This window comes from Oratosquilla oratoria, chromosome 44 (assembly GCF_046742065.1).
Source record: "Oratosquilla oratoria isolate Oo_2021 chromosome 44, ASM4674206v1, whole genome shotgun sequence".
NCBI classification, from domain to species: domain Eukaryota; kingdom Metazoa; phylum Arthropoda; class Malacostraca; order Stomatopoda; family Squillidae; genus Oratosquilla; species Oratosquilla oratoria.
The window spans coordinates 28,199,598-28,217,979 of NC_134820.1; the positions used below are offsets into that span (position 1 = coordinate 28,199,598).

At 45.8% G+C, this 18,382-nt stretch overlaps 1 protein-coding gene across 2 annotated transcripts in view; it reads right to left on the reverse strand.

The window, feature by feature from the left end:
• Positions 1–5,635: 5,635 nt before the first annotated feature.
• The window catches only part of LOC143022227 (uncharacterized), a 436,114-nt gene continuing 423,367 nt past the window's right edge, over positions 5,636–18,382 (reverse strand). For both annotated transcript variants that reach the window (XM_076180345.1, XM_076180344.1), the window contains exon 3: positions 5,636–5,757. In XM_076180345.1, coding sequence (XP_076036460.1) covers positions 5,675–5,757 — 83 coding nt within the window. In that variant the 3' untranslated portion in view covers positions 5,636–5,674. The remainder of the gene's footprint in view (positions 5,758–18,382) is intronic.

Here is an 18,382-nt window from a genome sequence, read left to right on the forward strand (position 1 = left end):
TAAGACTCAGCTCTTCAAGAACTCGATCCTCTAAGAACTCAAAAAAACAAAAACAAAAAAAAAACGGTAATGATGATGACGATACAATGTCGAGAAAGATCTAACCACATCACTCTACTCATCACGAGGAACTAACATGGTGACAATACATCACCACAGACGATGACATGGCTCGTAGCTGAAGACACCATATCCATGTAGAAGTATTGTAGCTCCACAATCCCACAATAAAAGGCAGTTCTCATTATACATATGTACCAATGCAATATTTCTCTGTATTTGACATACGGCAACAGACATGCATTAGTAAAAAAATATACATATATATATATATATATATATATATATATATATATATATATAACCAACCCAATACCGTACACAACAGTCTATTCTGGAAGTCGCCAGGTGATTTTATTCAGTCGCAAACAGCACCTCAGCAAATATGCCCTCTTCAGCATCTTCACAGGCATAGCTGACCATCCCCTTTAGTAACGTCACAGGTCTCTGGACTAACAGCAGACTATTCTATTCAGCTGAGAGGACCCTGGAACCTTTAGGGCTTGTTTAATACACCCAGAGGACCTTCACGGTCAAACCAATCTGACCCATGATAGAGCAGAACGACACAAATACAGCTTCCGTTGCCATTACATTTATGACAAATTTTCTTTACAAAAATACCTCGATCACAAGAGAACTGTTGTATAAAGAAATACATCAAATGCTCAACAACGAAAAATTACCCATTTTTGTACAGTTCTGATACATTATAGTTCAGGCCCCAGCTGTCCGCAAAACCACGTGGACCTGCACCTATCCGACCACCACCACCGGCGACTTGTATGTTGACAAGCTGGTGTGTGCTAGTGACGTCGGTTCACTGTACAACAATGTGCCCATGACATCGGGGGTTGGGGGTTGGGGGGGGGGCTGTGACACCTCTTGTTTACATCTAAAGACTCCTTAGACATCTATCACTTTACACACATACACGCGGTTCGCAAATCGACTTGATACATATATAAAAACACAACACATTCCCCTGCGTTTATCACGGGCAGTGGTGAAGTGAGAGGCATTTCGTATTGTATAAACTAATTCTATCAATAACAATGTTTACGTTCAAGACGCGTAAGGATGTACAAAAGCTTCAGATGTCAATATTGAACCCAAAGATCTTAAAAAATCCATTTATTATCTTTAACCGGGGTATACAGTGGCTTAATATTAATCTATTTTCCTGGGGGAAGGCGGGGGAGTCATACTTTAATTTAACAGTGTAGGGGAACGGGGGAGGGGTCATCTACTTAATATTACTTGTTTATTTATGTTAATTTCGTCTCTCTGGGAGATCTGTTGCAATACTTTTGGTTTATGCACCTTACTTTTTGGCTTCAACAACGCCAAACAACTTTACTCAACTTCGAGAACGGCCCTTCGACAACACACAACACAATTCTTAATCTGGACAGCGTCGGGTGATTTCGTTTAATTTCGAAAGGGAAGGGGAGGAGGGGGAGACCCCCTTACACCAGAAGGGGATTCGCCAATTACGTGTCCTTCCTGTTGTACAGTGAATTCCGTCCACCAGCTTGGCCCAAGCCACGAGAGTCCTCCATCGCCGTAGGATCCCGAGATGGAGATGAGAGAAGGAAAGGGAGGAGAGAAGGAGTGAGGGGGGAGAGGAGTCCAATAGACGCCTGTCTTCGTCGCCGGTCACTGACGAGCCCAACACGCCTACCCTGAGTGCGGCTAGCCTCTTAGAATGGGGGGAGAATTTAACGCTAACGGTCTTGGAGGCCCAGAAGACGGGTCGGCCGAGGAGGACGTCCCTGAGGTGGAGGCCTATTACGCGTGCATGAGATCCGGCGGAACCCTGTAGGAGCTCTTTGCCTACCTGTGCACTCGTCGCAGACGCAGGGCGGCCTGCCTTCGGGAGAGGCGTCGTCCGCCGCCGCCGTCCCCGCCGCGACTTCGGGCGAAGGCGTCAAGAGAGGCGCTAAGTAAGGCGTGAGGTGTTCGAGGTTGATGGTCCTCGGGGCGACCGGAGGCGGCGGCGAACCGCTCGAGGTCGAGCCCTCGGCCTCGGGAGACTCGGGCTTGCTGGCCTCGTGGGGCGGCACTGGCGGGGGAGGCAGGGGGAGGTCATCCGGGGGATCGATTATGGGCGTGAAGTCGCCACTGCTGCGGAGGATCCTCAAAGTGCTCTCGGCCATGACGTGCCCCGGGTCGGCGGCGTGCGGGGGCACCCGCGGACGCCCATGGGGTGGCACCAAGGGCGGTGGCACCCCGGGGCTGGCCAAGGAGGAAGGGGCTGAGGATGGAGGAGGAGGGGGAGGAGGAGCACCGTCCAACGTGTCGGAGTCGCAGCTCGAGGGCCGGGACCCACTTAAAGGACGGGAGCCGCTGATGGTCTTCGAGGTTGCCGCTGCCGACGCAGGGGGAGGAGGAGGCGGAGGCGAATGGTGCTTCTCTTGATCTTGCTGCTTCTCCTGGCTCTGCTGAGCCTTTTGCTGAGACTCATGCTGAGACTCATGCTGAGCTCGTCGGTAGACTACAGCACCGTTCTCTAGGTTGGGTGGACGCTGTCCGCTAGGCACGGAGGCTGGGTATTGGCTACCGGAGTACCCCGGAAGGGCGATCTGCGCCCCGTACCAGTTGGGCACAGACCCCGGGTACTGCGCCATGAGCGCCCCGCTCTCGTGTGGGCGTAAGGGCACGCCCTGGCCGTGACCTGCAGGACCCTGGTAGGGCAGCTCATAGCATGGCGCCAAGGGATAGCTGCTCCCCTTCTGCACAGACCCGTGAGGCGGCACCGGGGGAGGGCCATCGTGCCAGGAGGCGCGTTTCAGCACCCAAGGGCGGAGGGAGGACTTCGGCGTCGACGGCGGCGGCGGCTGAGGGCTCGAGGGTGACGGGAGGTCGTTGTTGTTGGGGACCTGGCCGTGGTTGTTGTTGCTGCTGCTGCTGCTCGGGGGGCCGTACATGGCAGGGTTGAACGGCACGAACTGCCATTCGTCACTCTCGTCGTCCGAACTTCGCCGAAAGAGTTCGTAGCGGCGGCGCCGCAGTTTCGATCGGAAAGTATTCATCACCATTGTATGCTGGGGGCGCCTCTGACAAGAAAAGGCGGGGCTACACACTACGACCTAAACCCTAAATTCAAAATTTCGTGAAGACCAACTACGGCAGTGCGGGTTTTTTGACGTCTCGAGTTTGATTGTTGAAGACCGACGGTCGACCGTCGACGAAGGCGACGACGACGACGACGACGACGACGAAGGCGATGAAGGTGGAGGGCAGCAGATGATTCTATCCCTGAGAGACCTATGGGTCCTTCCAGACGAGACTCAGGACGGGCGGAGGAAGAGGAGGAGGACACGGGCTATAGGAAGGCAGATAAGTCCTTGGGATCCTTCGGAGAGCCATCGCCGCTCCTTCAGAAGGCCATAATGACGACGACCAGGAAAGCCGTGGGGACACTATGGTTCTGCCAAATCCTTCTTTGAGTTCTCCCACAACGATGTGGACTCCTGGGTGGCGATGAGAGAGGAGGTACGAACACCACAGAACACACAACGTTTGCACCAAGTAACTGTGAAACAAAATCGCACAAAATAGATGGGGGTAAGCTCTTTTTTTACCGCGTGTACTGAGATGCACCGTCTCTCACGAAAGAGAACCGTGGGCTGAGGCACTGGGAACGCGGACAAAAGCGTAGGATAATAACTACGAAAAAAAAGGCAAATCCCAACACGAGGAGAGATTTCCGGGACACAACTCGCTTGCTAGGCGTCTGTTCTCATACTAACCGCGCTTACCCTCTGCTCCACGTTGCGCTGTGTGAGTGTGTGTGTACGTACGTGCGTGCGTGCGTGTGTCCGCGTGCGTGCGTGTGTGCGTGCGCGCTCGCGCGCGCGTGTGTGTGTGTGTGTGCTGGGAGGACGTACGCACGAAGCCTAGGCTGCCGGCACGGCTTCATCCGGACATTTTTAGCCCTAAACGGACATTAGCCCCGTTCTCAACTTGGACGAAATTTCGTCCCTTTCTCTGGGGCTCTCCCTGCGCGATGAGGGAGAGAAAACGGCGTTAGAGCGGGACTCGAATCGCGTAGAAAATGGAATCAATAATTACGAGTAGGCTACTCGTCTGCGCGTGAGTCATGAGGACCACAGGAGGGACACAAGAGAGGAAGGAGGAGGAGAAGGAGGAGGAGGAGGAGAAGAAGGAGGAGGAGGAGGATGCTGTACACCGAGGTAGATCGAGCGGGGATTTTAAAGCAAAACCTGCTAAAGGCTCTTCAGAAGACCATTATTACGCCATTTTGAGCAAGACCATACATACATCCATACACACAGTTTCTGCATGTTGGCCTCCTCGAGTTTCTCGATGTTGATGGCTTAGAATTAAAGTGAATTGTGGTTGATAAATGTAAATCTGTGCACTGGGACCCATTCAGTGTTATACATATATATATATATATATATATATATATATATATATATATACTGTATATATATATATATATGTGTGTGTGTGTGTGTGTGTGTGTGTGTGTGTGTGTGTGTGTGTGTGTGAGTAGCGGGAAAAGACACAAATGGAACAAGTTTATATTTTGTCTAGTTTCGCACTGTTGTGATTCTTCAGAAAGAAACTAGTCAAAGAATGAAACTTGTTCTATTTGTGTGTTTTCCCTCTAATCCTCTTACAACCTGTCAGGATGTCTACATACACACACACACACACACAGTACACTTTAATTCTAAGCCATCAACACCGAGAGACTCGCGGAGGCCAACATGCAGAAATTGAAACGTGGTGCGGCCAAGGACTCGAACCAGGGCTAGCACGTATATATAATGATATATTCAGCCATTTCTGAGCCCACTATTGCACAAAAGCCTCTGACCACTGAAACGATTTTTTTTTAATAAAAAGCGAAAGGACCGACGGAACACGATCCACACAAACAAGGAATAAAAGAAATGGACATAAGCGTTCCTTTCGCGTGAACGTAACGCGTCATAACAAAAATTAACGAAAAATAACAAAATAAATAAACGTTCGTACATTTACCAAGGGCTTTTTCCCCCTTACAAGGGAGGTAGCAAAAGTCAAAAGGCATAATTCCACTCCCACCCATTTCGTCTTCCCCCACTCCACTCCTCCCTCCCTCCCTAATTAAGCATTATTAATTATAAAATAAACAAATAGGAAAAAAATAATAAATCATTAATTACTGCCAACACCTGGGCCAGACCAATCCCTCATGCATCGAACATTGCAATCGTATCTGTTTTTGTTGTTGTTATTGTTGTATTTATACACTATGGAGTTGACCATAGCCCACTTTGAATATATGAGAAGTCAACCAATCAATCAATCAGTCAGCCACTGGTGAACAAAGGCCTTTGCCAAATTCTTCCCCAATTCGCACAACTGTCCCGGCCCTTGCCACGCCACTCCTGCAAACTTCTCTATATGTTCTCTTCCCACCTTCCATATACAAAAAAAAAGAAAAAGAAAAAAAAACCGGAAAATTATACTTTGCAACGTTAATGCACACTGGGTCAGGTTTATGTGTCCGCTGACGAGGTTAGCGTTTCCCGCTACTCTTGAGTGTCTGGGTTTTTTTTTTTTTTTTTTTTTTTTTTTTTTTAACGAGGTTGCGTCAAGACTTTACAACTTTTACGTACTTACGTCCTCCTCCTGTGCGTTTTATGGTCGCCGGGCACCTCCAGGGGGTCAACTTACCTGCAAAGGGAAAGAGCTCACGTGAATACAAAGAACTACGCACAGGTGGACGAGAAGGAAGAGGCGAAGGAAGAGGAGGTGGAGGAGGAAAAGGTGGAGGAGGGGAGGTGGAGGAGAGGAGGAGAGGAGAAACAGGAAAAAGAGGAAGAGGAAGAGGAGGAGGAGGAGGAGAAGAAGGAAGAGGAGGAGAAGGAGGAAGACGAGGAGGAGGAAAACAGTGACGAACAAGAAGAGGAGGAGAAGGAGGAAGAGGAGATGGAGGAAGAGTAAGAGGAAGACGAGGAGGAGGAAAACAGTGACGAATAGAAGGAAGAACAGAAAGACGAAGAAGAAAAGGAGAAGGAAGAGGAGGAGGAGAAGGAAAAGGAGGTAAACGAGGAAGAGGGTGAGGAAAAGGAGGAAGATGAGGAGGAGGAGGAGGAGGAGGTGGAGGAGGTGGAGGAGGAGGAGGAAAACAGGGACGAGCAGAAGGAAGAACAGAAAGACGAAGAAGAGGAAGAGGAGACGAAAAAGGACGAAAACGAGGAAGATATGGAGGAGGAGGAGGAGGAGGATGAAGACGAGGAAGAGGAAAATTGGGACGAGTAGATGTATGAGAACAGAAAGAAGAAGAGAAAAACGAGGAAGAAGGTGAGGAAAAGGAGGAAGATGTAGAGGAGTAGGAGGAGGAGGAGGAGGAGGAGGAGGAGGAGGAGGAGGAAGAGGAGCACAAGGAAGACGTGGAGGTAGTAAATGCAAATTTTGCCAACATCTTGTGTAATCTTGGGAAAAGGGGAAACAGTTAACGTATGCAACAGCACGAAGGAAGCTGTAAACAGCACGTACACACACACACACACACACACACACACACACACACACACACACACACACACTGGCGCAGTCGGCAGAGTTCCCGGCCTCCACTACGGCGGTCCGGGCTCGAATCCCGCCCACGTCTGAAATAATTTCAGTATTGCTGCGTTGGGAGTTGTTACTCCAACTCTCATGGGTGGGGAGTTGTGTGTGTGTGTGTGTGTGTGTGTGTGTGTGTGTGTGCGTTTAAGGTCACAGCATTACCCATAGATCAGTCATATATGAGCTCTGAGCTCTCTTCCGGGAGGGAAATAGCTGTCGATCACGAGTCCAACACGTGATCCAAGACCATGGTGAATCACACACACACACACACATACACACACACTCACACACATATGCACGTACACGCACAAGCATATACATGCACATACAAACGAGGCGATGCCAAAATAGAAAATGAAATAAAAATGGTATGACACGTAAAGCCCAACAGAAATTTTTGCCACAAAGCCAGAAATAGCAGCCGAAATATAACTCCACCACATAGAGAGAGAGAGAGAGAGAGAGAGAGAGAGAGAGAGAGAGAGAGAGAGAGAGAGAGAGGAGAGAGCGAGGGTGAGAGACAGACAGGACAGAGAGGGAGAGACAAGCAGATTGAGGAGAGAGAGGGAGAGGAACAGGGAGAGAGAGACAGGAGAGAGAGAGAGAGAGAGAGAGAGAGAGAGATCCACACTACACAAATGTAAACCCTAAATACTGTAAGCGAGTTTATGCATAATGAGAAAACTTGACAACCTTTTTCACACACACGAACAAAGACATCATTAAATTACTGATTACTTGTCAAAGGACTTGACCTACAATATGTTGCAGCAGTTTCAGGTACACTGCAAAATGTGCAAAGCAAGTGGATTAGAATAAATAAATAAATTATTAAGTTATACACAAGAGATTTAAAGACCGAAGATTGAAATGGCTGGAACCAATGCAAAAGAAAAAAATAAAATAAAATAAAATAAAATAAATAAATCTGAACAACGTCTGTCGCCAGCCCTCCAACCCCACCCGCTCACCGTCATCCTACTACCTGGCATCATATTTGGGTAAGCGCGTTTATTATTTATTATTTGACGTTACCTATTTATCTTATTTGTCATTATATTATATATATAATATATATTTATATATATATATACATATATATATATATATATATATATTTTTTTTTTTCTTTTTTTTTCATCCGACCTATTATGGAATAAAAGGTCTCCTGTCCGCAAGCTCCTTTGTAATCCTTTGGTTGTAAGTTTGATTAAAATAACCAACCTCGTACTTTGCAGATCGAAGCAAAACAACCCCATTCAAAAAACAAAGAATCAGTGCTCTAGACAATAGTTTGACGATCATCGTTGACCCGTGAACGATCATCGTTGAACGATTATTGTTGAACGATTATCGTTGAACGATTATCGTTGAACGATTATCGTTGAACGATTATCGTACAGAGCAAAATGTGTGTGAGAGATGAAGGGTGCTGTTCTTTGTCCTGTGAGCCAACAAGCAGACCCAAAATACAATTGTCAACTGCAATGCTACCATGATTTGTCACTTGCTTTCCTCACCTTGAGAAACATTCCTAACCTTCACACACACACACACACACACACACACACACACACACACACACACACACACAACGTTACAGTGTTTGCCTGGCTATTAAAATGCAATATGAAAATGTCGAAATATATGAAAAAAGAATATTTCTTTTTCTGTGAACAAAGAAAAACCAGAGGATGAAAAAAAATCCGTACAGGATTATGAACTCGCGGAGTTGTTTAGAAATAATAGTTTAGAAATAATAGTTACATTACATGGGACAAATTGTGGTCACAAATTGACCAATGGGAGAGGAGAGACGATAGCAGACGACCATAGCACAATCCTGTATACTATTAAGTTAACACACACACACACACACACACACACAGTTTTATAAAGTTATAATCTTGTAGAATGTATATTTTCAGCAATAATGCTGCTATACCCAATAAACCGTATATTATCATTATTGCCATTATTATATACACACACACACACACACACACACACAGTCACAGTTTTATAATGTTATAATCTTGTAGAATGTATATTTTCAGCAGTAATGCTGCTATACCCAATAAACTGTATATTATTATTATTGTGATTATTACACACACACACACACACACACACACACACACACACACACACACACACACACACACACAGTCACAGTTTTATAATGTTATAATCTTGTAGGATGTATATTTTCAGCAATAATGCTGCTATACCCAATAAACCGTATATTATCATTATTGTCATTATTACACACACACACACACACACACACACACACACACACAGTCACAGTTTTATGTTATAATCTTGTAGGATGTGTATTTTAAGCAGTAATGCTGATATACCCAATAAACCGTATATTACCATTATTGTCATTATTACACACACACACACACACACACACACACACACACACACACACGGACACACACACACACAGTCACAGTTTTATAATGTTATAATCTTGTAGGATGTATATTTTCAGCAGTAATGCTGCTATACCCAATAAACCGTATATTATCATTATTGTCATTATTACACACACACATACACACACACACAGTCACAGTTTTATAATGTTATAATCTTGTAGGATGTATATTTTCAGCATTAATGCTGCTATACCCAATAAACCGTATATTATCATTATTGTCATTATTATACACACACACACACACACACACACACACACACACACACACACACACACACACACACACACACACACACACACTCGTGGGGGAGTGTGTGTGTGTGAAAGGTCATAGCATTACCCATAGATCGGACCTACGAGCTCTGAGCTCTCTTCCGGGAGGGAAATAGCTGTCGATCACGAGTCCAACACGTGATCCAAAGACCAAAGACCAAGTGAATACACACACAGTCGCCCTGAAGCACGCCTCAATACAACAGATCCCACTTGAAGCTGAATAGGCAAATCATCCTAGGTCACGTGACACACCGTCTCTCAAAGGTCGTTTGATTCGGATCTGCCTGGACCACAATTGGGTCATCAAGGTCGGGATTGGGTCATCCAGGGTCACAGGATCCTTTCCGAGGTCAACGTCAAGGCAAGGAAGGTTTCCGACACCAGTTGATAAAGGGATGGTTTTGGTACGGATGGTAGCGCCTGTGTTGGTAGTGGTCGAGGAAGTGGTAGTAGTTCACCATGTTGTTGTTGTTGTTGTTTCTGTTGCTGGTGGTGTTACTGGTCTTGGAGATGGTGGAGATGGTGGTGATGGTGGTGGTAGAGGTACTTGTGGTGATGCCAGTGATGGTGGTAGTTATAGGAGGAAGAGAAAAAAGGAAGACGAAGCTGAAGAGGAGGAAGCAGAGGTGGAGGAGGAAGCAGAGGTGGAGGAGGAGGGGGAGGAGGAGGAGGAGGAGGAGGAAGAGGAGGAGGAAGAGGAGGGAGAGGAGAAAGAGGAGGAGGAAGAGGAAGATGAGGAAGAGGAGGAGAAGGAGGAGGAGGAGGAGAGGAAGAGGATGATGAGGAGAGGGAGGAGGAGGAAGAGGAGAAATTGGAAGAAGAGGAAGCGGAGGAGGAGAAAGAGGAGAAAGAGTAACAGGAAGAGGAGGAAGAGGAGAAGGTGAAAGAGGAGCAGAAAGTGGAGGAAGAGGAGGAGGAGAGGGAGGAAGAGGAAGAGGAGGAGGAGGATGTGGAGGAGTAGCGAAAGTTCACCCGCCACGACAAGGCAAGAGGTGCCTGAGTTCGCGGTGACCTCCTGGAGGAGTCTGCTGGGTCCGCAGTTCGATTACACCGCGAGTCCCGTCTTCGGCAGTGCCAAGGAAGGCCCCCGCCTTCCGCCCACGAACCCTTTCAACCCGCGGACATTCCCCGAACTCACTTCGGCAGACACCTCGAGCGCAGTTTTGCAGAGCCTTTGCGACCCTGTTTTAGGATATAGTCTGGGTTCATTACCCATCAACTCTGGTATGTTGTGCCTGACCAGCAGTGTCATCAACGTTTAAGATCCCTATTACTACCCTGGCAGACTTATCAACACACACACACACACACACACACACACACACACACACACACACACACAATGCATACACACGACTTGATGACGCAGTGGTTAACTTCCCAGTTGCTACTGGGACGGTCCGGGATCGAATCCCGCCCAGGGCTGAAATAATTTCAGTATCGCTGCGCTGCGAGTCGTTACTCCAACTCTCGTGGGCGGGGAGCTGGGGATATGTGTGCATGTAAGGTCACAGCATTACCAGAGATCGGTAATATATGAGCTCTGAGCTCTCTTCCGGGAGAGAAATAGCTGTCGATCACGAGTCCAACACCTGATCCAAGACAATGGTTAATCACACACACACACACTGTACATATCTTGAAAATCTCTCCAGGGAGAGTTAAACTAGAAATCACTTCAGCGTTAAACCAGAACAAAATCTCTAAATATCACTAAATTGAAGGGAATATGTTTTAACGTCACAAACTCACACCCCCTATAGGAAGGCTAGGACGGTACCCATCACAAAGTACTTTGTAGCATGGAATTGAATGAACCATGCCCTTGGTTCAACTTCGCCGGTGGCAGGGTTCGAACCGCCATCTCCTCGGCCTTCACCACAAGTAACGACGCCCTCACCAGCTCAGCTTCACATGTTTAATCCTGGTGAACATTAACCCTCCGTGTATTTACATTTTCATTCTACCTGCCGGCTAATGATTTTATTCAGATATGGTGAAGTTCCCCGGATTTAATGGTCATCTTAAAAGAGTCTCACTGTGGTGAGAACCTCCTCACGAAGTCTCACAGTGAGAACCTCCTCACGGGGTCTCACGGTGAGAACCTCCTCACGGGGTCTCACGGTGAGAACCTCCTCACGGGGTCTCACGGTGAGAACCTCCTCACGGGGTCTCACGGTGAGAACCTCCTCACGGGGTCTCACAGTGAGAACCTCGACACAGGTTCCTCCCAATGCACATACGTCTGATTGAAGTATCCGGCCTTACAATTTTATTAAGATATGAAGTTCTCCGGACTAAAAGGTCATCTCACAAGAGTCTCACAGTAGTGAGAACCTCCTCACGGGGTCTCATGATGAGAACCTCGACATAGGTTCCTCCCTGATCGAAGTATCCGGGTGGAACCCACCACGTCGAAGGAAGGTAGACGACGAAAGGCTCTTGGTGCCAGCCAAGAAGTGGATAATATCTGCAATCTTGATTCGAGACAATAATCGCGGCAGTTGAGTTCTCGAGTACCCTGGCACCCCGGGAGTTATTATTGGGGCTTGGAGTGCCACTCCTGAGGAATGGTACCGATGCCATTAAACCGAAAAGAAAAAGAAAAAGACGAAAAAGAATGCGAATAAAATTAATATATCGTCAACTATATCCTACACTTCAATCCTTGGAGACAATAACGCACCGAAGGTAAAGGAAAACGAAGAAGAAGAAGAAGAAGAAGAAGAAGAAGAAGAAGAAGAAGAAGAAGAAGAAGAAGAAGAAGAAGAAGAAGAAGAAGAAGAAGAAGAAGAAGAAGAAGAAGAAGAAGAAAAAAAAAAAAACAGTATATATAACTCGAGACTTTGATGGCAAGGGCATCCCGGGATGAAGAAATAAACGGTGATATTCTTAAAAAATTCTTTCCCTTCCAAGGATTTATGTGAGATTGATACAAGGAAATATCTATACAAGGAAAGATTTTTTTTAACAATACCACCGTAAGATTCTTACGGTGATGTTCTTTAAAAAATCCCTTCCAAGGATTTATATGAGGAAAAAAATTAAGAATACCACCGAAAGTCTTCAGCCTTGATGATCCACGGCAGGACTACCGGCCTACCCCTTGCGGGGACGATACAGACTTCGAACTAAACAGTTCGAGAACCGAAACCATGGCCATCCATTCAGTAACTTCGTCGTTCCCTGAATAGGGACATAAAACGAAACAATATGAAAACACGGCCGGATTAACTCCTTATACATATTATTGTTCCACAAGATATCGTTCAGACCATCTTAGCCCTGTCTATATCACTCTATCGAGTTTCTAGAAGCAATTGGTCTGGTCAATTGCTGACAAAGAGGATTTGGCAATCTCAATCGCCATCAAATGTCTTATTTCGTGTATATATTCCAAGAAGGGTAATGATGTAGTCAAACAGTCAATTATTTCTGGGACATTAGTAACACCCCTAAGGACCAGAATCACGTAGTATTATTTCATAACCGAAGACTAATCTCCCCCTCGCCCCTCCCCCCCAAAAAAGGGGTCACATGAAGAATTGTCACCTCACGAGTTCTCAACTGAAGAGTTGTCACCCTAGTACGCCGAATATCGACAGTGGAATAAAGATTAGATTATGTTAGGTTAAATGAGTGTTATGCTTACTGTTATCAACTTATACAACCGAAGAATCGTAAACTCAGGATGGCCCACACGAAGAATTGAACCCTAAGATAGCCCACATGAAGAATAGTTACTCTGTCGAAGTCTGGGGTGATGACTCGTTCATCATAACTCTAACTCCACAACTTCGATGCATTATTGTCCCCAAGGATAGAACCGCTGGATTTTCTCTGCGGAAATACCAACCACGTACACATTCTAATGCGTACATGGTGCCTGTATATTATGTGGCCAACGATTTATTTTCTTTGGTACAGTATGTGGCCTGCCTTTCCAATTAGGTTAGGTTAGGTTAGGTTAGGTTAGGTTACTTTAGGTACCTTACCTAACCTAAGCTAACCTAACTTTGTTTCAAACTTTTCCTGAGGTAGGACACATTCAAATAGGGTAGGCGACATACTATGCCAGTTTCAAAGAGGTAGGCCACATACTATACCAGTTTCAAAGAGGTTGGCCACATACTATACCGGTTTCAAAGAGGTAGACCACATACTATACCAATTTCAGAGAGGTTGGCCACATACTTATACCAGTTTCAAAGAGGTTGGCCACATACTTATACCAGTTTCAAAGAGGTTGGCCACATACTTATACCAGTTTCAAAGAGGTTGGCCACATACTATACCAGTTTCAAAGAGGTAGGCCACATACTTATACCAGTTTCAAAGAGGTTGGCCACATACTTATACCAGTTTCAAAGAGGTAGGCCACATACTTATACCAGTTTCAAAGAGGTTGGCCACATACTTATACCAGTTTCAAAGAGGTTGGCCACATACTTATACCAGTTTCAAAGAGGTTGGCCACATACTTATACCAGTTTCAAAGAGGTTGGCCACATACTTATACCAGTTTCAAAGAGGTTGGCCACATACTTATACAAGTTTCAAAGAAGTTGTCACATACTTATACCAGTTTCAAAGAGGTTGGCCACATACTTATACCAGTTTCAAAGAGGTTGGCCACATACTTATACCAGTTTCAAAGAGGTAGGCCACATACTTATACCAGTTTCAAAGAGGTTGGCCACATACTTATACCAGTTTCAAAGAGGTAGGCCACATACTTATACCAGTTTCAAAGAGGTAGGCCACATACTTATACCAGTTTCAAAGAGGTTGGCCACATACTATACCAGTTTCAAAGAGGTAAGCCACATACACCAGTTTCAAAGAGGTTGGCCACATACTTATACCAGTTTCAAAGAGGTAGGCCACATACTTAAACCAGTTTCAAAGAGGTTGGCCACATACTTATACCAGTTTCAAAGAGGTAGGCCACATACTTATACCAGTTTCAAAGAGGTTGGCCACATACTTATACCAGTTTCAAAGAGGTTGGCCACATACTTATACCAGTTTCAAAGAGGTAGGCCACATACTTATACCAGTTTCAAAGAGGTTGGCCACATACTTATACCAGTTTCAAAGAGGTAGGCCACATACTTATAAGTTTCAAAGAAGTAGGCCACATACTATACCAGTTTCAAAGAGGTAGGCCACATACTTATACCAGTTTCAAAGAGGTTGGCCACATACTTATACCAGTTTCAAAGAGGTTGGCCACATACTTATACCAGTTTCAAAGAGGTTGGCCACATACTATAACATGCATCACGTGCATAAGCAAGGTCAAAGTCACGTGACCTCATCCCGATCGCGACCCCGATGTCTTGGAGTCGCCCAGCCCTCAGATGAAGAAAGACCGATTGGCATTGGACCCAAAAACAACGAAACAAAGACGAAGAGGAAGGAGAGGAATGAGACGGGGAGGGGGAAATGTGGGGCTGGAAGAAGAAGAGGAGGAGGTGGATGATGAGGGAGAGGAGAGGGAGGGGGAGGAAAGAGAAGGAAGGAGAGGAGGGAGTGAAGGAAGGAGAAGAGGACGAGGTGGATGAGGAGGGAGAGGAGGAGAAGGAAGAGGTGGAAGAGAAGGAAGGAGAGGAGGGAGTGAAGGAAGAAGATGACGACGTGGATGAGGAGGGAGAGAAGAAGAAGGAGCGACAGGAGAGGAGAAGGAAGAGGAGGAAGAGAAGGAAAGAGAGAAGGCTGTGAAGGAAGATGACGACGTGGATGAGGAGGGAGAGGAGGAGGAAGAGGAGGAAGAGAAGGAAAGAGAAAAGGAGGGAGTGAAGGAAGAAGATGACGTCTATGAGGAAGGAGAGGAGGAGAAGAAGAGACACGAGGAGGAATGAGAGGAGAAGGAAGAGGAGGAAGAGAAGGAAGGAGAGAAGGAAGGAGAGGTGGGAGTGAAGGAGGAGGAGGAGGAGGAGGAGGAGGAGCAGGATGGAGAAGAGGAGGAGGAGGAGGAGGAGGAGAATTTGATGAAATGAAGGACTGTGAGCAAGAGGAAGACAGGAGGAGCAGGAGTACTGTATACGTAGGAGGAGGAGGAGGTGAGGAGGAGGAAGAGGAGGAGGAGGAGGAAGCGAGGCAGACTCAAGAGGCTCAGAGTACGGGTAAGGGAGAGCGAGATGCAACAATGGAGGGAACAAGCCGCGTAGTCTGGAAGAGAAAGGCACAGCGCATGTACCCGGCCTGCATCCGTGCGTACGTGTATGTGTGTGCGCGTACGTTAGTGTGTGTGTGTGTGTGTGTGTGTGTGTGTGTGTGTGTGTGTGTGTGTGTGTGTGTGTGTGTGCACGTGTGTGTACGAACGTTTGTGTATGTATGCGTACGTACGTTTGTATGTGTGCGTGTCTGTGCGTACGTGAGTTTGTGTATGTGTGTGTGTGTACATGTGTGTTTGTGTGTATGTGTGTACGTGTGTGTTTGTGTGTGTATGTATGTGTGTATGTGTGTGTGTGTGTGTGTGTGTTTGTGCGTGTGTATGTGTGTGTCTACGTTTCCCCAAGAGAGAGAGAGAAACAGAAAGCGAGAGAGAGACAGAAGGAGAGAGAGAGAGAGAGAGATAAAGAGAGACACACACATTTGTGGACTTATTCAACATGAAATAACAATGTTGTACAACACGGCTATTTCTTATCTTACTGTTTTGGTTTTTATTACTTGTAACATCTTTTCACTGTTTTAGTTTAATAATTTTATAATTCTGTAGGCTGTATATTTCAGCAGTAATGCTGGTATACCCAATAAATCGTATATTATTATTATTATTATTAGAGGAAGAGAGAGAGAGAGAGAGAGAGAGAGAGAGAGAGAGAGAGAGAGAGAGAGCTCAAAAAATGACCAGAGCGTGGCGACCTCATGACGTCTCACAAACGTTATTAACAACGTTTAATGGGTCAGAACGATTAACAAGGGGGGAGGGGGACTACGTTATCACAACGTTTGAATGGGCGGGGAGAGGGTACTACTTGATGTCATGTATACACAAGTAATGTAAACCATGACAAGCAGGAATAAATGAATTATCATTTATTTACACAGTCGAAACCTTAGTGCTTTTCCTAATACCATCGTACACTTTGGCATATCGTTTCGTATCAAAGCCTAAAGACAGTTTTTTGTACAACTGTGCCGACACAGAAAGGAGGCTGGAGTGGAAGAAGAAGAAGAAGAAGAAGAAGAAGAAGAAGAAGAAGAAGAAGAAGAAGAAGAAGAAGAAGAAGAAGAAGAAGAAGAAGAAGAAGAAGAAGAAGAAGAAGAAGAAGAAGAAGAAGAAGAAGAAGAAGAAGAAGAAGAAGAAGAAGAAGAAGAAGAAGAAGAAGAAGAAGAAGAAGAAGAAGAAGAAGAAGAAGAAGAAGAAGAAGGCCTAAGGAGGTTTAATGTCCAGTGCGCCCAACAGATGGCGCGCCCAACAACGCAAGACCCGGAAGTAGACGCCATTGGTTGGCCCCGTTTGCTCCAAAACCTCAATCCCTCCTTTCATTCGCTCTCTTAAGTGGTTATCACACTGGGCTGTTTTCCCCCAACCTCCGATTAGTTGGCGGTATCGCCCACCTCCAGGACTTTCTCCGCCGTAAAATCACTATATAGTGAACTATTTTGACTTCTCAAAAATTTACGTAGAATGTCATTCGACATGCTGGAGATAAACTATCTTCCTCCAGCATATCTGATTCCTGATCCAACAGTCGGAGGAAAAATAGCTTAGTATGATAACGCCTTCACCGAAATATGCGTCAAATGGAACTCCACGCAAGTTCCAGTAAATACAAGCGCGTCTTATGGCTCCATCAGTTGCTGAATTAATATCAACATATTTTTGTATGTCTTGCTGAGCGTCAAAACTGCTCTGGGATATTTCCAGACACTGGGAAAAACTGGAATGTATACAAGACGTGTCCAGTACGTTAGTAATGTGTTGTCTGGACACTGCCCAGTATCACACAGACACTGAGGTTCCTGAGACAAAATTCAACACTGAAGTTAAGAACGTAAGACTTAAATGAAGGAATTTTGGCAGTAATCTCACTTCCCTGCCAACTGGTTTCTGGTAAGATATTTCTCTGATGTCACCTTATTCGTTATATTCAGTGGAGCCCTATTTGTGTGTGTGTGTGTGTGTGTGTGTGTGTGTGTGTGTGTGTGTGTGTGTGTGTGTGTGTGTGTGTGTGTGTGTGTATTATATATATATATATATATATATATATATATATATATATATGTATATGTATATATGTATATATATATATGTGTAGGGTGCCTAATAGTCCACGCCGTCCTTATGACGGTACCCCATGAATGGTGCGCATTTTGGACTCTGAAGACTTAAATACACCGAGTAATACAGGCCGATTTAATGAAGCGGCCTTGCTGTGGATGTGCTGTGTCTTGCGGTACTGCTTCTGACCCAGTGCAGTGGACAAGATGCAGGGATGACCCGTCATCCAGGAGGTGCCAAGATAAGAGGGAGGGAAGAGGGTAGAGGGGAGTGGAGTATGTAGGGGATGAAATGGGTAGGAGTGTTATTTATTTATTTTTTTTTTTTGCTACCTCCTATGTAAGGGGGAAAAAGCCTTTGGTATATGTATGTATAATATAGGTCTTCCTAAGATATCGAAGGAACTTGAAATCCATCCTAGCGAAAGAGAGGAGACGCAAAAACATAAATTCAAGATGTCGGGATTAAAGCAACGAGTATACAACTCCAACCAAGCTGTCATGATTCAAATGTCAATCTAAAATTATAAATTTTTTATTACATCTACAAAAAGAAAAACAGCCCGAAGGGATTTCTCGCCGTCTTCTCCTTTTCTGCATGAGGGGACGGAGAGGGGGGGGTCGCCGAATTTATGAAGCGGCCTTGCTGTGGATGTGCTGTGTCTTGCGACACTGCTTCTGACCCAGGGCAGTGGACAGGATGCAGGGATGACCCGTCATCCAGGAGGTGCCGAGATAAGAGGGAGGGAGGAGGGTGGAGGG